This window comes from Alexandromys fortis, unplaced genomic scaffold, assembly GCF_014885135.2.
Source record: "Alexandromys fortis isolate MF-2015 unplaced genomic scaffold, M_Fortis_MF-2015_v1.1 scaffold_52, whole genome shotgun sequence".
Lineage (NCBI taxonomy): Eukaryota > Metazoa > Chordata > Mammalia > Rodentia > Cricetidae > Alexandromys > Alexandromys fortis.
In genome coordinates this window covers 7217744-7239739 of record NW_026067929.1, presented here as the reverse complement: position 1 = coordinate 7239739, position 21996 = coordinate 7217744, and the positions used below count along the sequence as shown (strand labels likewise).

The 21996-nt window shown below is 40.7% G+C and overlaps 1 protein-coding gene across 7 annotated transcripts in view; it reads left to right on the top strand.

The window, feature by feature from the left end:
* Nucleotides 1-21996, top strand: part of Dnah5 (dynein axonemal heavy chain 5) — a 239260-nt gene that overhangs the window by 65727 nt on the left and 151537 nt on the right. For 5 of the 7 annotated variants that reach the window (XM_050144813.1, XM_050144817.1, XM_050144815.1 and 2 more), the window contains exons 10-19: nucleotides 261-383; nucleotides 989-1204; nucleotides 3806-3913; nucleotides 7684-7769; nucleotides 8270-8591; nucleotides 9554-9760; nucleotides 13981-14152; nucleotides 18559-18704; nucleotides 20138-20312; nucleotides 20954-21187. In XM_050144813.1, coding sequence (XP_050000770.1) covers nucleotides 261-383; nucleotides 989-1204; nucleotides 3806-3913; nucleotides 7684-7769; nucleotides 8270-8591; nucleotides 9554-9760; nucleotides 13981-14152; nucleotides 18559-18704; nucleotides 20138-20312; nucleotides 20954-21187 — 1789 coding nt within the window. The remainder of the gene's footprint in view (nucleotides 1-260; nucleotides 384-988; nucleotides 1205-3805; nucleotides 3914-7683; nucleotides 7770-8269; nucleotides 8592-9553; nucleotides 9761-13980; nucleotides 14153-18558; nucleotides 18705-20137; nucleotides 20313-20953; nucleotides 21188-21996) is intronic. The other 2 variants (XM_050144816.1, XM_050144812.1) reach the window with 1 other exon arrangement.

The following is a 21996-nucleotide window of genomic DNA, read 5'->3' as shown; positions in this document are numbered from 1 at the left end:
GCTTGCATGTATGCTTGTGCACTGTGTGCATGCTTGGTGCCTGCATATGCTGGAAGAGTAGATCAGATCCCCTAGACCTGGAGTTCCAGACAGCTTTTAGTCACCATGTTGATTCTGGCTGTATTGTGAGGAAAAAGCAAAGTCGAAGATGAAGGTCACAGATGGTGGATTCCGAGAGGAAGAAGACTCAAGGATTTGATCCAGGTTATAGTTCATCAGAGTTTTAGGCACCTAACATTATTTTATTGGAAAAATTCCAGGTGACGAATCAGATGATATCCGCCTGTAAAGCCCACATCACCAACAATGGGACTGCCACCATCTGGAGCCAGCCTCAGGACATTGTTACACAAAAGATATTGTCTGCAATTCAACTGAAGCAGGTAATGGCTAGTATAGGTTGGTAGTGTGCTCCTATGTCTTGTGTTTTATGTTGCTTTTCTGAGACCAAGTTAAATCATTTGTCAGTGATATTTTTGGTAGCTAAACAGAATAGCAATTGTTTTATTTTTAAAAATAACTTCATTGTTAAGAAACTTGAGCATTAATAAGCCTTCTGAGACTTTATGTCCATTTATTCTCCTAAAATTCTGAGATACCTTGGTGACTATGATCAGTTTTCTTTCGGTATCCTACAGACCTATGAGGAGATAAACATAAAGCGGTTCTGTTACTGAAATAGTGGGACCACGGAGGAGAATACACAGGTTTGAGTTGCACTAGGAATAATGGTTTGTTGGAGTAGCCGATCAGAACAGATAATAGTTCAGACTGATGGCTTAAATGCGTAGGAATACAGGCATGAAACGATGGGGATTTTTAGTCCAATTCTGCTGTCACCTTCAGTTGACAAATCAGATAAATTCCTTCCTGCTCCCCCCCCCCCCGTTCCTTCCTTGTTAGGGGGTGAACCCAGGTTGTGTAGATGTTAAGTAGGCGTTCTATCCTGGGCCATACCTTCCTTACGCTCTTTGCTTTGGGCTGTCAGGGGTATCAGTCCTGCTTTCGTGAGACAAAACAAAAGCTGAAGCAAAATCCGAATGAAAAACAATTTGACTTTAGCGAGATGTATATTTTTGGAAAATTTGAAACTTTTCACCGACGTCTGGCCAAGATAATGGACATCTTTACAACCATCAAGACATACTCAGTTCTGCAAGATTCCAAAATAGAGGGATTGGAAGACTTGGTCACTAAATACCAGGTACTATACATTTAAATTCTGTTCTCTGTGAGTGCCCATAACTGAACTTACATATTTTACAAAACAGCGATAGTTAGACAAATCATCTGTATATAACATAAAATATGTTTGGGTTCTTTAATAACAGAGAAATTGTATTTATTTGAGAATTGCATAGTGAGACTAGTACATTCTCTTCAGGTGTGTGGTTATAAGGGCAATGTACCAGTGGTTTCAAGTTACTCATCTTTAAGAAAAAGCCTTTTCATTACTAACACAAAAGAACTCTTAAAATACAATTTTCCCTTTTAAAAATTAATTTATTATAAAATTAATTTATTATAAAAAACTTGCAAATAAATAAAATCAGTATACACCGAAATTAGTGAGACTCAAAGTCATACAACTTAATGACTTAAATATAATTAGAATTGGAATTTGGGATGAAAGCTGTGGAGCTTCACATTAGATTTTACGCTTTCAGTATTGAATATATTCTGTGCATTTATTGGCCTCCAAGACCCAAACATCCCTGGCATAATTAGAACTAGAAAACCGCTTAGCCTTGTATCTTCTTCCATAACTCATGTTCATTGCCTGTATCCACTTCTTCCTCATGCCCCTTTATTCAGATTTTCTTATTCTCTTTTATTATTTCTTGATTCATGCAGAAATAGTTTATGAAGAACATTCTATATGTCTGACACTATTTGATTTGAGTGACATTTAACTGTCTGAATACATTTAATTTGTGTGCATGTTAAAGATATATAAAGAACTAGAGCCAGTGTCATGGTTTAGCGTGCGGAAGCGTCTGCTGTGCAAGCCTGAGAGGCTGAGTCTGATCCTCAGAACACACAGGAGAAAGAGCTAACAGATTCGTAAAGGTGGCTGTTTGACTGCTGCCGGCAGGCTGTGACAAGCACTAATCTGCATTCACATATATGTCTATCAAACATACATATGTATATAAGAATAAGAGATCATGGAGTTCCCAACCCCAGTTGGTACATCCAAACACAGCCCTACACCTAAAGTCAGGGGAAGAGGGCGTAGAAGACTGTAAGAGCCAAAGGGCCAGATACTGCCAGGCAGTGTTTTTAGACATGACCAGGATATGACAGCCATGTAGTCTCAACAATGTGGTTGCCTCAGCAAGGCCTACATAATGGCCATGGCAGTTGACAATGCCAGTGTGGCTGAAGGGAATCTTTCAAGGCCCCACTCTAGATGAAGAAATACAGTCAGTCAATGATTGCTGAGAGAGAAAATCAGTCTTCCTTAGGGATGAGACCCTGATAGGTTGTCCAGTTCGAGGCTGTCAGCCCTAAGCATAGGTACACATGAACAACATGAAATGGGCTAAGTAGGTGTGTGACACACTCATACTACACACACACACACACAACCTGAGTAGGTGTATGTGACACATATACACACACACAGATATGTAACAATAATTTCAGAAGAAAAGATTATAAATTTGAGAGAGCGTGGGAAGGAGCCTGGCAGGAGTTGGAAGGGGGAAGAGGGCAGTATGTATATAGTAGTGAAATTCTCAAAAATTGAATTAAAAAAGGAACATATGTTAAAGAGTTAATTAATGCAGCTTCTCCACATTTGTCTTAAACATGTCACACACTGCATGCACACTCCCTGTTTCCACGGGTGAATACTCCTGTCTGCATGGAGACAACAGGGAGAGGGTGTTGTTTTCACTAGCAGACCTGACTCTAGAAGTTAAGTAGCTTGTGCACTTGCTTTGTATGTTAAGAGATCTGAATGACGCCTAAGTGGAAATGACTTTGAAGAGAAGATTGTGGGAGGAGGCCCAATAGTCTTCATAAAAATGATATGCCTCTGTCAATAATGTGGGGCTCTGAGTTTGAGGACGGCTTAGCACCTGGCTACAGATGATCACAAAGCATGACTGCTCATCATTCCGAGCAAACAGAACTTCTGATAATAGTGTTTTCGTGGAGAGGAATCCCTAATTTATACTTTCCTAGTCACGGACGGCAGCTCTACAGGAGAGCAAAAAGAAATTAATCCCAGAGCATTTGAAAGTGGTAGACTGTGTTTGATGTCTCATTTAAAGTACCTGATTTGGGAGATGACATCTCTTCTGTGGGTATTGCAGCACCCCACAGCATTTTCTTCTTATCTGGTTTTTATTTTGTTAAAGTCTTTTCTAACTATTCTTTGCAATTATTTAAGCCTTTCAACAACAATAACATTTCATTAAATTCTACTCTGGGCTTTGTTTTAGCTTATTTCAGATGTAATTAATATATAAAACTAAAATATAATTAATATATAAAATTAATATATAAATCACCTGCTTATATTCACATGTGAATTATTTAATTGTATATATTTGTCCAAATTATCTTTAAATCCATGAGACAATGTTTCCTGGCGACTCCTTTGGATGAAGGATGGTGACGTTTTACTGTGTTCAAAACAAATAACACCACATCAATGAGAGACATAGAAAATTAGGTTCCCTTTAAACAGACATCTTCTCAGGAATCATTTTTATAAAGTTCTGCATTTAAAGGCTACAAGTCACGAGGACTGAAAGGATAATGAAACTCTGCCTCATGTCTCCATCTATTTCAGGATATTGTTGCTGTCATAAAGAAGAAGGAATATAACTTCTTAGATCAGCGGAAAATGGATTTTGACCAGGATTATGAAGAGTTTTGCAAGCGGACTAATGACCTTCATGTAGGTTGCGTGGTAAAATCCCTGGTGACAGCCACACGATTTTGCTTTCTTTGTCCTTGGTGTGTTGCTCTGATCATATTCCCCATTCCGCAGGCAGAGCTACCTTCATCACAGGGGAGGCTGCCAGCAATCGCAGCCTGCATTTTCTGATTTCAGATGAATGACTGAGAGCTGCTTTCCCTGGATTAAAGGGTCATAAATACAGCTCGGCTAATGACTCGTAATCATAGACTTCTGTGCGTCTTCCGTGGTAGTTTTTAGGAAGTTAACTTTCATCTTCTGTTGAAATGCTCTGTAGCTTCATTAAGTTGTGACATTGGTCTCCCTTTGTTACTACGGCGTATTGATGATTACGTTCAGGGGTAGTAACCTAAGAGGCTGCCGGCTGTGCCTGGTGGATTCTAAAGGCAGGGTTGTAGCAGGCCTTAGAAATCGTGGTGCCGGGTCCCTCTTGTTCTCAGTTGCTTTCTCTCCCATCATCTTTACTCATTACAGACCAGCCATCCTGACATTCAGCCCTCCTGGGCAGCACAGCCTTCGTCAGCTCCCAAGAACACACAACAGAAGCAGTCCAGTTTTAGTTTTCCTCGGAAAAGGATAACTTTAGGGATAGGAGTGTACAGATTGGAGCTTATCAGCTGTGCGGTCATGTGATAAACAAAGGATAGGCGGGACAATCAGGGAGGATCTTTGTTTTTAAGAAATGGGAGTCAGGGAGGCCAAGGTGAGAGACAACTTGGTAGCTGTCTGACGTATTAATATGCAGAGTTCGTTCATCCATAGGAGATGTAGGTGTCCATCTTTCCTTATAGGAATGCAGTCAGGCTTGAGAGACAGCACAGTCCATGAATGCTTTCCTTGCAAACATCAGGACCTCAGTTTGAACCAGAACCTATGTTACAAACAAATCTCGGTATAGTGGCATAGGCTTGTAAGCCTAGTGGTGGGGAATGGAGACAGGAGCATCTCTTGGTGAGTTTTAAGCCAATGAGAGATTTTTGTCCCTGAAAAGGGTAGATAGTTACTGAAAAATGACACTAAAAGTCATCCTCCAATGTTTGAATTGAAAAGCACATCTGTGCATGCATTGTACACACAGCACACCTGTATACACACATGCATATGCACCCATATGACCACACACACACGGCTATGTACACACACAAACACACACATGACTATGTACACACACAAACACACACATGACTATGTACACACACAAACACACACATGACTATGTACACACACAAACACACACGACTATGTACACACACATGACTATGTACACACACACACACACACACACACACACACACACACACACTTACTTCCTCCTGAGGTAAAACTAAAATAGCCATTCAGCTACCCCTTCCCAGTGAGGGTCTGAACTAAATTCGTACACATGGAGAGGAAATGGTGTGAGGAGTTCAAGTGGAGTTTTGGGTGACACAAATTCAAGGAAGAGGGAGCTATCAGAAAGTGCTGGATGCTGTATTTTATGTCTGTAGATTAACTTAGTAATCATCACGATCCTAGCAAGTCACAGCTCTTGCTGCTCTCATCCTTCAGAGGGGGAACAGAATGGCTGTAAGTGGCCTGTTCAAGTCACACAAAGAACAAGTGGCAAGGTTGAAGCCAAACCCTGACAATTTAGCTCTAGCGCTCAATATCTGAATTCTCAAGGCATATGGTGTGTTTCCTTTGATGGGAAGGCACAGGTCTCATTAGAACTTAAACAATGACCTATTTGGGGCTAATTCAGATATAGGGACAGAGGATCCCGTTTTTTCTTGTTGGAAACTGGTTGACTGTAGTTGACTGTTGTCATGCCCTCCATGGCCCACGTCCTTCAGTCAAGCTCCCATCTGTGTTCCTCTCAAAAGAGTCTCTTCATTTGTCGCAGTAGTTCCTCTGTAGCTGGTGAGAGACGGTGAGCATCTGGACACAGGGGTCATTTCTTGTCTCAATTGCTAAATAAGAAGATGGAGAGTTATTCTAAAGAAGTAAGTAGCCACTTCCCTTTGCAGTGGTGGATTAGGCTTCTGTCCTGCAGATTGTGGAAGAAGAAATAAACACTCTCTTGAAGTAGGTTTGACCTCACCACCCCCAGACAGATGAGTGATACCATGGAAATGTGAACGTGCATTAAGTTAGAAAGGAGGGATGTTACAGCATCAAAGGGGAAGGGGGAGGGTGGCTGGGACATCAATAATGGTGATGGAGGAGGGGAAACAATCAGTTATAAATCAACACTGTTCTGATGCTGTGTTTGAAATGAGAATTCAAAGGTAAAAAAGACCTACAGAAACTTATGGGGGAGGGGACAGTTTACAAAACATGCATGGAACTTGATCATTCCTGTACCTCAAAGGCCAGGGTGTGCACCGGGGAGGAAATCATACTGTCTGTGTTTGTCTGGGGTTGAGAGCTCCTCAGAGAGGAGGCCATGACTCATGGCAGTGATTTCCCAGCAAGTGAGGTGGGAGTGAGCAGGAGCAGAGGCAGGAGACTTCTCACAGTGCTGAGAATGTAACTGCAGACTTTCTGGAGTCGGGGGTTAAAGCATTAGTTACATGCGCTAACTCTTGATCTCCCTTTGTTTTTCTTCTATGTTAAAATGAATAAAGAGTTTTTTAGAAAAAGAATTTCATACATAAGTACCATCTTTACATAATCTCATCCCTCTCCTTTCCTCTCAAATTATTAACTTCTTTTGTTATATGTATATGTGTGTATGTATATCTATATATACAACCTGTTGAGTCTATTTACTGTTGCTCCAATGTATGTGTGTATATATATACATGTACACATACATACACACATTTAAAGTTCAGCATATGTCCATGTCATCTTCTATGACATAACCATATAGACAAAAAACGGTCCAATTCTGAATTTGGATTACTGGGTAGTCCACATTTGACTTCTCCATTCTGTTCTTCTCATTCCCTTAACCAATCCAGTTTCACTCTGTCTTTGAAACTAATCCAGTCTCTTAAATTCAACCCTCATCTCTTTAAAACTGGGGTAGAAATATCCACATTTCCCATACTCTGGGTGGAGTGGGTGGAGCGGATAGATCTCAGGGACAAGGATTAGGGGGTTTATAGGGAAAGAATGTGGGGTTTCAGAGGTCCAGGGATGGTTGGGATCATAACTCTGCTGGTGAGGAGGTGGAAGCCTCTGATCCGGTCCTGACTTGGGTCCGCGCTGGCACTAACAACAGCGAGAGAAGCCGCGTATTGAAGCAGCACAGGTGGGTGGCTTCATAGAAGCAGCGGTTCCACCAGGCAAGGAAAACGCTCTTCACAATAAAAAGTGATACAATAGTTTCTTTGTGTTTTACTTAACTAAACTTACATTTAAATAAGAATCTTAACTGACTCTTGGATGAGTGACAAATATATTATGCTTATTTTTCGTGCAATCCTTTTAGGTGTGAAATTGCTCAATAGTAAAAACTGTCTGCTTTTCTTTGGATAGCGAGGTTACCATTTCTGGCTTCTGGATATTTCGCTTCCCTTTGAGCTTACTAAATTTTCTATTACATTCCCCACCTATTAGAAACAGTGTAAGGAATGTGGGTCTCTTTTCTTCTATTGCTAAATAGAAAACCCTCACTATTTCCCGATACAGTGGCGTACATTGTTAGTCTCAGTCCCTGGGAGACACAGGCAGGAGGGCTGTGGATTTCAGTTCAGCCTGGTCTCATAGAATGACCTCGTCGCTAACTTGTTGTTCATGACGGAGTTTTGTTCTGTTTTTAGAATGAGCTGCAGAAGTTCATGGACGGCACATTTGAAAAGACTCAGAGCACCAGGCGAGCTCTAAGCACGTTGAAGAAATTTGAAAGGTAAGGATTCGAAATAGCTTCCCAAGTCCCATCTTCTAAACTTGGGAGAATGTGGGCACAGTTTAGCTTCTTTTTATAGCTCATCTTTTATTGTAATTATAACTCTTATTATCACTTCGCATTCTAATGGGAAGAAAAGCCTCTCGACAGTCTGAGTCACAAGGTCACAGGTTTTAAGTTTTTCAGAGGCTTAACAGGATTAATTCCTGGAAGGATTAAGGATTTGCTTCGTTCTGTCAATAGAGAATACTCTCAGCTTTGAAGTAGCCTGTAGCTGCCTGTAGTAATACCGCCTAATGTCTGAATAATTCGAGATAATTCTTCCCAGGTTAGCAATTTTGCCTTGTAAGGATTGGTGCTATTTTGGTTCTTTAAATACACTGCACAACTACTTCATAGCTTTCAGTTGGCATGTCTTAAAATGGATGTTAATAAATAAGATTAGTACATATATTTTTTTCATTAATTCAAAACTTTGTACTTCCCCCCCCCCCCATCAGATTGAACATACCTAACCTTGGTATTGAGGAAAAATACCAAGTAATTTTTCAGAATTTTGGGACTGAGATCGACATGATTTCTAAGCTGTATACGAAACAGAAATATGATCCCCCTTTGGCTCGGAACCAGCCTCCCATCGCTGGGAAGATCTTGTGGGCCCGGCAGCTGTTCCATAGGCTGGAGCAGCCAATGCAACTCTTCCAGCAGCAACCCTTGGTGCTGAGGACCGAGGAGGCCAAGCCAGTGATACGCAATTACAACAGGATAGGCAAGGTTCTCTTGGAGTTTGAGGTCCTCTACCACAGGGCGTGGCTTCAGCAGGTGAATTCCTGGATGGGTGCTCATTAAGTGGTCTCTAGTGTCCAGACAGAGGGAACCCTCTCCTAGCATTTGACAGGGACATTTTATAAAGCAGTTTGAATTTAAGAAATCGAAGTGTATAACATAACCATGGAAGAAAATAATTATTAATATTGAAAAAACCCAGTAAGTTAGGTAATAGTAGCTCATGATTTAACTTATAACATCATAAATGAGAACACATAGCATTTCACTACTCTGTCAGTAGGGTTTTTTCTTTATGCTTTTAAAAATTTAGTAAGATACTGCTTGGGGGTGTAGCTTAGTGGTAGAGCATTTGCTTAGCCTGTCAGCAATACACAAATACACACACACACACACATACACACACACACACAGAGAGAGAGAGAGAGAGAGAGAGAGAGAGAGAGAGAGAGAGAGAGAGAGAGAGAATAAGATCCTGAATGTATTAGCAAATACATGTAAGTCTGTCAAAACAAGTCTTAGGTTTTAGTTGGTTCTATTAGCATTTAATCAAGCTCTATCCAACCAACACTTGTGTTTCTTTGTAGATCAGTAAGAAGCAATAGCTGTAGAGCTGCATCCACTCAGTTTCTAGATAAATAAAAACTGAGTTTAGTTGGGTTTGTGTAACCTTTATTAGTACATATAACTGATTAGGCATAAAGACATCAGGGAGCTAAATGTGTCTTTAAAAATCTCCTAAGCTACTGTCACATGTAAAGTCTCAAGAAAGAAAAAAAAAATGCACTCGGTTGACTGTGCAATATCACCACCAAGACCTGAAAGCTGGTTTCTGAGAGGGAATTTAGGGGTAGAGTGAGTGACCCTATTGCTGGGATTCCACAAGGTCAAGTCCAGGAGAGATACTGAATGAGTATTCACCAAGTCTCAGTTATGGTTGGGCCAGATACTGTGTACACATTGCACTCTGACAGTAAAATATTGACCTCCTTTCACAGATCGAAGAAATCCACATGGGTCTTGAGGCTTCTTTACTGGTGAAGGCTCCAGGCACAGGGGAATTGTTCGTGAACTTTGATCCTCAGATATTAATCTTATTTAGAGAAACAGAATGCATGTCCCAGATGGGTCTGCCAGTCTCACCGTTAGCAGCTGCCCTCTTCCAGAAGCGGGATGTGTACAAAAAGAACTTCAGTGATGTGAAGGTATAGTACTTTTATTTCCCCATTTCGGGATGTTTCTAATATACATTAATTATTTTCTCTTTTTTTAATACTTGTTTTGGTGTGCATGCTTGCACCTATGTGTGCATATGCACATGGAGACCCAAGGTTGATGCCCACAATCATCTTTATCACCCTAACAACTTATTCACTGGCTCTGGGTCTATGAGTCAAACCCAGATCTCATCAATATCACTGTCTCTACCGTCTGAGGCTGCCCTGTTTATGTGGGTTTTTAAGATCTGAATTCTAGATCTTATGATTGAAAGTTGGCTTACCTCTAAGTGTTTCAGGAAGTCACCAGAAGATTTTTGGGCTGGAAAGTAAGGCAAGTCTCTATTATTACAGACACATAATCCTTGCTGCTTGCTTTCTAGGCAGAAATTTTGCACTTTAATTGGGATAAGAGTGTTAGCCAGAAGCCAATAATTTGTTGCATTGATCCAGAATGGTAAATGAGGTTAGTAACTTGAACTAGAATGGCCACAGAGTTTGTCAGACAATTAAAGGTTATGAGGGAACTCAAGAATAATTGAAATGGGAGCTATTATGGATGGCCAGGTAGCTTGTATTCTATACTTCTCCCCCCCCATGCAGGGGCCTTGACTGTAATCTCATTTATGGAGAAGATAAAGACTTGAAATGGTTTATTTTGTGGGGTCCAATAGAATCTGTAGTTCTTGTCGTAAGTCTCACATGGCTTTTAGACATCCATGTGGCCATGGTACCAGTGCAGTTAGATATAGAAGTCAGGGCTCAATAGAGCACTCGAAGTTGGAGGCATGCTTATTAGAGCTGGGAGACTGCAGTTAATATTAATGACATTGTCCTGGATCAGAGCTTTTAGGGAGTACTGGAGACAGAACTGAGTAGAGGGCCATTGACTTAGACATAAGGTCATTCCAATATTAGTGGGTCTAGTAGAAGATTACAACCCACAAAACAGACTTGGACTTTGAGGTGGGATGAAACCAAATAACAAGGAAGCCAAAAGTAAAGAAAAAAAATTCAAGGATCATGACTCACAAATTCACTTCCTGGAAAAGTAAAAAGAAAAGTTCAAAGACGGGGCGTTGGTTCTGGACCACATAAAAACTGTTACTACTTTATAATAAACCAGCCTTGTTGGTGTGTGCTGTAATCCTAGCACTTGGGAAGCGGAAGAGTTCGAGGATTAGAAGTTCAAGGTCATCCTTGATTAGAAAGCAAGTTTAGCCTAATATACAGGAGACCCTATCTCAAAAGAAATGTTAGTGATTAGCATCGCATAATGACACTATGCCCTTGCCCTTACATAGTGCCCTATGGTGTAAGCCTATCTTACTTTCTCCCTCCCTCCCTCCCCCACCACTCTTCTTTCTCCCTCCCCCACCACTCTTCCTTCTCCCTCCCCTCTCTCCCTTTGCTCTGCTGCACATTGATTATAAAGTTTTAAACTTGCTTACAGGTACTTTCCCACCAAGCTATATATCCTCAGCGTTGTCCTCACTGTGTGATTTAAGACAGCATCTCGGGTATCAGGCTCGCCCTTCACTCATTCCTGTAATCCAGGCTGGCCTTGAACTTCTTTCCAACCCTTTTGTTCCAGTCTCTCAAGTAGCTGGGGTTGCAGAACTGTGCCTCGGTACAATTCACGTGAAGCCCTTTCAGGGTCATTATTTAAATGTCATCTTTCTTCCTACCACGTGAGATAGGTGGGACAGAGTACATTGTGACTCAGCCAGAGTGACTAAGTCAAGGTCTCATCGCCGAGTGCCTGAACCCAGAATTGTTCCCTTCTGTCTTCTTACTACACTTTGCTGTGTTAAAAAGTTACAATTTGCCATGGGCAGATATTTCTCTAATGTGGACCCCTAAAACATTAGTCAGTATGCCTGTGTTCTCTTTAAATTCTTTTGTATTAGGAAAAAAAAGCATGGTCAATTTACATATTTACAAAATAAAAGTTTTACTAAGAAACAATATTTATACCCCCAGACAATTACCACTACTTATTTCTCCCCCACAGAGTCTTTCTTGGTTAAGTGTTGCAGGTAACACACAAAACTTCAAAATATTGGTGCTTTTATCGTACTTTTTATGGTTCTGGGTTAAAGGTTTTGAACAGATGTTGAATGATATACTCAGCTGGGATTATGGACTTGGGCATCTAACAAGGATTTCTGGTATGGAATCCCCCAGCTGGCATGGTACCTTATACCACTATCTAGGAGCAAGTGCTACATTGGATAAGGAGGCTACATAGTCCTTGTGCCGGTCCCGGGCGTCTCATAGGGTTCTTCTGTTGAGCCATGTGAGTACTCTGAATGCCTGTATAGATTCAGTGGAGGGTACAGAGACCCAACTCCATGAGAAGAAGAGTGCCAGGTAATGTTTATAAACCACCTTTTTCCAACCAAAGACTTGAACAAGGAAGTTATCATCTGGTTGGCATTTATTACATCTTGGAGGTGGAAGGAGAAGTCCCCGTGTAATGTGGCTAGCTGGTCAAAGCAGATTTAGTGGCCCACTTGGGGGCCCTCCAAAGCTTCCCCCCCCCCCCCCCCCCGCCGCCCCAGCTTCCGAGCCACTGTGCTGGGCATCCAACAGAGTTTCCAGGTTTCTACAGATACGCAAAAGTAGCTGGCAGTTTGCTTTATTCATCTTTTTCTTGGAAGATATTTGAAACTGTAAAGAGATAGGCTAGTTTGGGCTAATAGTAAGGAATATAGATTCTGAAACCAATATGATCTGGATTCAAGCAGTTATCTCTAGGTAAATGACTTTACTTTCTAAGCCTCAGTTTCTCATTTGTAGAAGGGATGAATAGTACTTCCTGGGCTTAAAGGATTAAAGGTGAGGAGCAGAATGCCCGCTGGAGGCAAATTCTAAGAACCATTTTTCTGATAGAATAAGTAATGGGCATTAAGAGAAACAGTGGTAAGCAGTGGCTAAAGGCTTCCGGAAATGTGGAAGCAGCTGCTAAAAGAATCATCAAATTGTAGGCTTTTCTCAAATGACTTTTATGGAAAAATGAAAGGGCACTATGGAAAGTATAGAAAAGTATTATCGGAAGACTGGGCTCATTCAGGAGACGTTGGGCTTATCTGCCTTCTCAGACTCCACCAGGACATCCCGTGTCCTTATGACAGGTTCTGTGAAGTCGGGAATGTTAGTTGTGACACTGTTGTATAGAGAGCTTTGCAAGCATATCCACCTAGGCATCATCTCCATTCTAGCACACCAATAAAAACATTTGTGACAGATATCAATCTAACATTATGATAATAGCAATAGTTCCTGTGTCAGTTCTAACTTAAAAGTATTTGTCTTTAGGAAGCACATTGATGTCCTCTGCAAGGAAGAGCGGCAGTATGAACTAGCAGGTGTATTTGAAAACAATAGTATATGGACAGAATAGGGACCTACTTTGACTCACCATTGTAGGTGATTTTTAATGGAGAACTCAAACCAACACCTCAAATTCTTTTTCTGATAACAACTAGTTGATTAGTTTAAAAAATGCTAATAGATCCTGCCTTGTGTTCTAGCTAAGGTTTCGAACAAATTGGAAAAAAAAAACAGGTACAAATCTTGTCCTTGTATTATTTATGCAGTTACTCCTGACTTGTGGTCAGGTGGTGAGGTTGGGAGCACATAAGTAAATAATGCATTTATTCCACCTAAGTTAATGTCTAGCTTACCCTGTCTTCAGTGTGCTCATCTGACTTAGCCAGGAGGTGATAGTTAAAGTCATTTGAAAGCAGCACTGATTCTTTACTCTTCCTCTGCCCCTTGGGTCTTGCATCAAGAGGTAGCTGATAGTTCTGTCTAGCGAAGCTCTCATGATTCACACAACTGTGATGGTGAGTATGATCTAGAAGAGATTCCCAAAGCAGCCGCAGCATCTTGTCCCCATCAAAAATGGAATGAGTGAGCCTAGGGAGGCACAGGCCACCAGCTTTTCTTTGTCTGGGGCTGGGTAGAGGCTAAGAAATGGCCCTCAATTCCTTCTTCATTCTCAATCGTAACTTTGTGGGTTAGGATTTGGCGGCTGTAGAGAGGGTGCTTGTGAGTCATCTGTCTTGTTTGTGACATTCTTCCTGTCAGGATATTGGATCCCAATAGTTTGATCAAACATAAAAGTTATCTTTTTAGATAAAAATACTAATACATATGAAAAGTGACATATAAACTGGCTATTTAACCCCATACCGTTGCAGATGATGCTGTCTGAATACCAGCGAGTGAAGTCGAAAATGCCTCCTGCCATTGAGCAATTGATGGTCCCGCACTTGGCCAGAGTGGATGAAGCCCTCCAGCCTGGCCTGGCTGCCCTGACTTGGACATCCCTGAATATTGAGACATATTTAGAAAATGCATTTGCAAAGATCAGTGAGTCTGTCTACCTGAGTTTTGTTTCTCAGTTTTAGGAGCTGAGTTCTTATTGCCTACTAGATAATTTGTTATTAATATACTTTTATAAATAATGAAATGAGAAATAAGGCTCAAAACTTTCACGGTGAACAGCAACAAAATATAATGAGTTCAGTAATTTCTTACAAGTCATAAATATTCATTATTTAATTTTATTCCCGGAGGTTCTCCATGTAATTTTGTTGATTCTTATTGCTGTATATTAGTACCTAAAAGATCTTTAGGGCCATTTAACTTCTATACTAATTGATTAGTTCATTAAAATTGTTTAGTGATTTCCTCTCCCTCCACCTCTCTCTTCTTCTCTTCTTCCTCCTTATCCTTATCTTTTAGATCAAACTCAAACAAAGCTCTATTTAGTAGACAGGTACTCTACCACCAACACCTGCAGACCTGTAAGTGGTTTGGGGATGGATTTGGATGTGCGGTGTGATGGAGGACAGGGAACTGCGAATGAGAATAGTTCAGGCAAGTGGTAGTTTTCCTTAACTAAGGATGCAGGTCTTAAAATGTATGTGAGATGCTCAATTCAATTTAATCCAATTTCCCAGAATAAGCACAGGTATTTTTCAAAAGCAAAAAAAAAAAAAATTGACCTCAAGTCCATTTGGGATGTTAAGGAATTGCAAGTGTTTGTTTTATATAGGACTTTTGACAGTCTGTCAGTGTCCAAAAGTGGTCTCATTCATGAGGCATTTCCCAGAGTTCATAGCTGCCTTCTAAAATGTATTAATTCCCATTTCCTGTGTAAACAGGGACATACAAATCGGAACACAATGTCAGAGGTTTTTGTTTATTTTTTTATACTTAGACATTTCTATTCTTTATTCCAACCTGCTGTTGTCTGTCAGTGTTTTTCATGACCCAACTTTGCCTACATTTTATGGTCTGGGATACAAAGTCTGAGGATCCTAGCCTGACTCCATTATTTCGAGTCCATCTGCTCCCAGCCCCTCTGTTGTCTTGATAGCTGGGACCAGATTCTCTGTATTGCACATATCTCCTACCTGAGTAGCCCAACTTCATCTTTCTCCCAAACTGGTTGCAAAGGGTTTAAAACCCAGGCATTTTCTTCTACTTATTTTTGTCAGTCTGGTGTTGGCTATGCTTCAAAACTTCTGGATTCATAATTGTGTAATTTCCGTTTCTTTATTTCTCTGACGTCTTTCTAATCCACTTGGACACGTTACTTCCTTTCTGGTCACATTTTTTTTTTTAAATCTCTTCTAGGTAACTCCTGGGATCTGTCTCTCTTTATGTCTGTTTCTGTCTCTCTTGGTCTCACCCAAAGTAGGACCTAGTTTATTGATAACTTTAATTCCTAGCAGCTTGTCTTCTCATTAGTTTTCTTACTGCACCTTTCAGACAAGTATATACTATTTAATATACGCTAATTTAGCAGATACACTCTACTCAAGAATATTTGAGAGGTACTGGATTGGGGCAGAAAGTGAAGTAAGGAATTATGGTTGGTATGCTAACTAGCTTTTTTTTTTTCCAACTTGACAAAAGGTAGAGTAATTTTGGAAGAAGGAATCTTAATTGAGACAATTTCTTCACCAGATTAGTTTGTGAGCAAGCTTGACTGGTGATTGCTATGGGAGGCCCATCCCATTTGTGGGCGGTGCCACCCCTGGCCAGATGGTTCTGGATTGTGTGAAAAGGACTGAGAAATTCAGGAGGAACAAGGCAGCAAGCAGTACTTGTCGTTCTGCTTTAGTTTCTGCTCCCAGTTTCCTATCCTGGATTCCCTGGATAATGAACTAAAAACTCTAAGATAAAATACCCACCCCCTCCAAGTTGCTTTTGATCGTGACGTTTTATTACAGTGATAGAAAACTTATCTAAGGCAGTTGGATACTTTTGTTTTAATTCTGCTGATTTAAGTGGGAACTGGATTCAAAGATAAAGCGTGACAGCAGAGTGTTTGCATATTAATGAAGTGTATTTTAGGCTCACTACCATTTCTGGGTGGATACTGAAAGGTGCACAATTAGGCAACCATAGCATTAGGAGGATGGAGAATGTTGTGAAATGGTTTTCAAAAGCATCCTCAATTTAAAGGATGGAAAACAACAACCCAGAGATGCCAAATGGCAGTTAGTGTTGAGCAGATCGAAGCAATAAAGATGGGTTTCTTTGCCTTTAGGCCAATATTCTTTCCAAAATAGCTCTCCTTAGGAAATATAACAAGAGTAAACGAGTTAAAATCTCTAAGGAGGCATTTATAAGGCATATAAAAGCTTCACAGTGAGTATTATCACCATCAAATTAGAGCAGGCTGCTAAGGTAGTCTTTAGCAGTATTCTCCCTGGAGAGGTACTAGGATTAGAGTATTAGCAATTTGGATAGTTTATTAGATGCTAGCTGGAGACAAGGAGATAGCTTCTAAAGAAATCTTAATTCTCCTTTTCTATTGTGGTTTGCTTTTGTAACTTAAATGAAGACTATAATGAAGAAAAAAATTAAGTGCCATTGCATTTGTGGTTGGGTACCTCATGATCAAGTGCTCTCTGTACTTTGACCATGTGTGGTTTTTCTGTGATGGTCTCAATATGTTGCATGGAGAAGCTTCTTTGACGAGGGTAGAAGAAACTGTGTTAAGTCTCAAGAACAATTGGATTCTGAATTGAGATAAATGAACACGCCTTTAGAATTGTAGGTGTTTAATTGGGCCACACACTTGGAAAAAGATGTCACTATTTGTTAAAGTCATCAGCAGAACTTCGATGGGCATCATTTGTGTACCCTATGCATAAATGCTCGTTCATTTTCTTTAATTGATTCGATAACAACTTGCCACAAATTTCATTGCTTCATAATGCAATTACAGAGGTCAGAAATGCAAAGAGTCTCATGTAGCTAAATTCGAAGCATCTTCAGAGAGAGAGAGAGAGAGAGAGAGAGAGAGAGAGAGAGACAGAGAGAGAGAGAGACAGAGAGAGAGAGAGAGGAGAGCACTCTTCCTAGAAACTCTGCAGAGCACCCTTCCCTTAGCACCTTCCAGGTCTTACAGGGTGCCTACCTCTGTTGAGCATGACAATGTCATATTCAGAGCTAGCTGTGTCTCATGGCCACCCCCTTTTTCTTCAACCCCTTTCCTTCCATGGTCACACTCTTCTCTACCCCTCTTTTGTCTTCCTAATGTTCCTCTTATAAGGTCCTTAAGACAATTCTGCCTAGATAATCCATAACAGTCTCCACATCTCAAGATCCTTCAAAAAAAAAAAAACCACATAAAGTAATAGGGATTCCCCCAGGAGATCACTTTTTCAACTTGACAGAAATGCCTTTGAAGATGTGAAGACTCATAGAGAAGCAGGAGAATTCTGTGGAGATCACACACTTAAGAGGAAGTATGGTTCTTTTTACATTGACTACTGTTGTGAAGAAGAATCATTTGGTATATTAAGAAGTTGCCTGTATAGTTAGGTTGAAATTTGTTGAAACCTAGGTATTTATCCTTTAGGTACTGAAGGTATTGATATAAGGAAATATCAAATAGTAGCAGACTTTCATTTCAATCAAAGTTGTTGAAGATACCCTTTGGGATGGACACTGACATAAATGTTCAAGATGTAAAGATGGAAAAACAGAGCAGACACAAGAGTAGCCAGTGGGATGCACACAGAAATGAATGCTTAGATGATAGGCAAGACAGGACCAGGGGATCCCCTACACCCCCACAGTCACAGGTGGCCTCCTGGGAAGACGAGTCAGAGCCAGGCCTGTAGGAAAACTGGGAACTGTTAAAGGAGGAAGAGTATACAACAGCTATGTTTGGAACAGACAGAAATACCAAGGACACTGTGATGATTTTTTAGCAAGAATGAACCCCAATGGGCTTGTGTATTGAATGCTTGGTCCCTAGTTAGTGGAACTATTTATGAAAGATTAGAAGGTGTGACCTTCTTGGAGGAAGTATGTCACTTCATTGGAGTGGGCTTTGAGGTTTCAAAACTCCATGCTATACCTCTCTCTCTCTCTCTCTCTCTCTCTCTCTCTCTCTCTCTCTCTCTCTCTCTCTCCTCTCTGCTCTTTCTCTGCTCTCTCTGTCTCATGGTTGTTGTAAGCTCCCAGCTACTGCTTTAGCACTATGCCTACGGGCCTGTCGCCGTGCTCCCCGCCACGATGGTCACCAACTCACTTGCTGTAAGAAAGCCCCCATCAAACACATTTTCTAGAAGTTGTTTTTCTAGAAGTTGCATGGTCATGGCATCTTTTCACGCAGTAGGAAAGTAAATAAGACAGATACGTATAACCCAGGTAACCATTGATCTGGATGCTCCTGCTGTCATTGAGTCACGTGTACGTGTTCAAGGAGATGGTTTACCTCATCTGTCGTTCATTTGTTTTTCCCAAAGAGGACCTGGAGCTGCTGCTTGACCGGGTCAATGATTTGATTGAGTTCCGCATCAATGCCATTTTGGAAGAAATGAGCAGCTTGCCACTTTGTCAGCTCCCTCAAGAGGACCCCCTCACTTGTGAAGAATTCCTCCAGATGACAAAGGTTATCAGAAAACTCATTTTTTTGACAAAACTTTTTTTTTTAAAATAAAAGATGTGTTTGAATTATAAATTGGGATTTAAAAAATTCTATTTTGCTCTGTGATAGATGTTATTCAAATGTCAGACCTTCTGACAACTTGAAGATAAAGAAAATGTTATCTAAGCAGCTACTAATAAGTTAATTCCTTTCAGATCAGCTGAAGGGGCATTGCTGTGACACACATTTCAGAATTCTTTATGTTCTATGAAGGGCAAAGGTATTTTTTTTTTTAAAGAAGAGCTTCAGTAAGGGTCAATTATGCAGTACTTGGGCAGATTCTGGGCAAGGTTTTTTCTTCAAGTACTTTCAAAGAGCTGTTTCCAAACTAGCATTGTTTTGTAGCACAGAGTTCTGAACTTGGCCCTAGGAAAGCTGGGGAAGGCCAGAGGCTTGTGTTTAGACCACACAAGAGAGAGACTGTATTTACAGGTTCACCACACTTCAACATATGAAAATAAAACCCTCAGAAGGAACCATGAACTGATGTTCACAGTCCATGAACATGTTAGAGTCTTAACAAATAAACCAAAGGGCTTGAAAAGGCTTGGGAACTGTGATCAACTGACAAAGTCTATTATTCATGGAGCTTTCCTCCAAGGAGTAAAAGAACTGCTTCTCTGTGTGCTTTACACGGCTGCACAAAATCTACTCAGCGTTTCATATTGTGTGAGATTTGTCTTCTTTTATTTCCGAGAAAGATCTAACCTAGCTGAAGGGGCTGTAGATCTGAAATGAAGTCCTTGACAGTGGTTTGCTAGAAATGAAGAGAAGGAAAGATGACTGGCAAGCCCAGATTCACATCATATGAAGGAAACGATGGGACTGGAGGCTGCTGGTGCCTTTGGGAGCTGTTTGCTCCATGCTGGAAAGTTCATGCAGTTTCGGTCTATTCCCCGGCTCCAGTTGGTTCTCTCGTCCTTGGTGCTTTCTTCTCAGGATGCCCAGCTGGGGCTAGTGTGGGGTCTGTTGCTGTCTTAGTCACTTTTCCTGTTGTATTGGCAAAATAACACACCGAAAGCTCCTTAAGGGAGAAAGGGCTTACGTGGCTTACAGTTCGAGGTCAGAGAAGCAGGGCTGGAGGCAGCTGCTCCTGTAGCTTACACAGATTAGAAGCGAAGAGGAATGGGTGCTCGCGTTCACTTCCCATTCTTCACTTTTATAGAGTGCAGGGTTCAAGCCCCGGGAATAGAACCACACACTCCAGACAGGTTTGCTTACCTCAGCTGATTCTACAACTCACGTTGACAATTGAGATTAACCACTACAGTGTCCAACCATCACGGAGTCTAGAGTGTCCGTTGGAGGCTAATCTGCGCCTTTGCTGATCTTCCCCACGAACTCTCAAATGCTAGATAAAGACCCGTGACTGCCATCTTCGTTCTTCTTGTTGTTAGGACCTCTGTGTGAATGGCGCGCAGACGCTCCATTTTAAAAGCTCCCTGGTGGAAGAAGCAGTCAATGAGTTAATAAACATGTTACTGGACGTGGCTGTCCCACCTGAAGAAGCAAGTGAAAAAGTCTCTCACGAGAATGTCAGTTCTAATGGTGACTCTTCAGGTGAGAGGGGAGGTAATGTAATAATATAAGCATCTGTTCTTTTTTTTTAAGAATATTCATGGAAAATTAAAACTAAATTTTCTACACAGCAATCAATTTCAAACTTCTAGAAACCTCACTCCAATTTTATACTGATATTTATAAATTCCCAAATGGCAATGACTTAGTTGCTTCTTCTGATTCTTTTGTGTTAAACTGGGAATGTGATTTGTGTGAAGGAGGACCCTGGCATTTGACTCTTTTGCAATTCATGTAAGGTTTGGTATTATATTTCCCTTGGGCATAGGGTAGGGTAGAAATGAGTTAGAATTCCTTCTCAAGCCTATACAAATTAAAGCAAATCGTTTGCTACAGAAAGGAAGGGGAGGATGTGATTTCCCAAGATTTTTTAGGGCTATTGTTGGGAGAGAACACACCAGAACACGTGTTTGAGACCCAGTATAACTTTTAACCTATAGTCCTTGATCTGTTATTGGCTATTTTCCCATATTGAGCTGATTTCTCCTGGGCCACCTTATGCCTCGATTTCTCCCTCCTATTCTTCAGTGACCTTGTTTTCACAGATGCAGGACATTTAACTGATATTGAGCTTGCATGTAATTTATCTTCATTTTCTCCCTGTAATTCAATACATTTCTCTCTTTCTCTCTCAGGAAAAAGAGAAGGGTATCCTGAGGTTTTGGCGTCTTCCTTTAATGCTGGGGCTTGTCCGCTGCCTTTGACAGCCATCACGAGAAAGAAAAAAGAAAGCGAGACATTAGAGGAAGCCCGTGAGCTGCTCTCCCATTTTAACCATCAAAACGTTGATGCTCTTTTGAAAGTGACAAGGAGTACTCTCGAGGCCATTCGCCGGCGCAGTCACTTCTCACACATGATTAACTTCCGGGGTATGATCTTGCACAGTTTTCCTGTTGGTTCACCAGGTGGAAGCCTTGTGTGTGTGTGTGTGTGTGTGTGTGTGTGTGTGTGTGTACATTTCTGTTAAATTTCAGCAATCTGAAAAACTGCAACGTTCATTGTGCACCTCCTGATGAGTTTAAGCAGCATGAATTGTGCTCCCCACAAATTCTGTGCTGTGGATAAAAATCTAATTTAGAAATGATAAAAAGGGAAGCAGCAATTAATTGAGACAAAAATAATAGAATAGTGAAATCTTATTTTGTAATTTGAAATTAAAGTGAAGCATAACATTGGACTGAAAGCGGATGAAGGAAAAAGTCTTTGAAAAAATGTTCTGGGAGATGACTTTCATGTACTTCAGAATGGAAGACAGGCTTTTCCTTAGACACAGGGCTGTTAAAAGGATTCACCAAATGTTGGCTCATATATCACAATAGTAAACCACCGTTATTGCGTAACTTTGTGCATTGCAGGTATTTTTAGCTATATAAAATCATGTGTGATTTATCCACACATGCTCAAACACATGCATCTCTGTTTAAATACTTAAACTTATATGCAGCTTTAACCAAGCTCCATTATTATAACTAATGAGTTACATTTAACTTTTTTCCCACACATGACAACTGTCCCAAGTTTTCAAATTTATTCTTTGTGGAAGGTGTTTTATTTGAATTCCCAAAAATTGCTTGTTCTAAACTTTATTTATTGTTGTTTGTTCTTTATTTCTTGTTTGCTTCCTGTGCATAAACTCATAGTTGGCCTCTTGCTACTTGCCACTATCATTTAAAACATC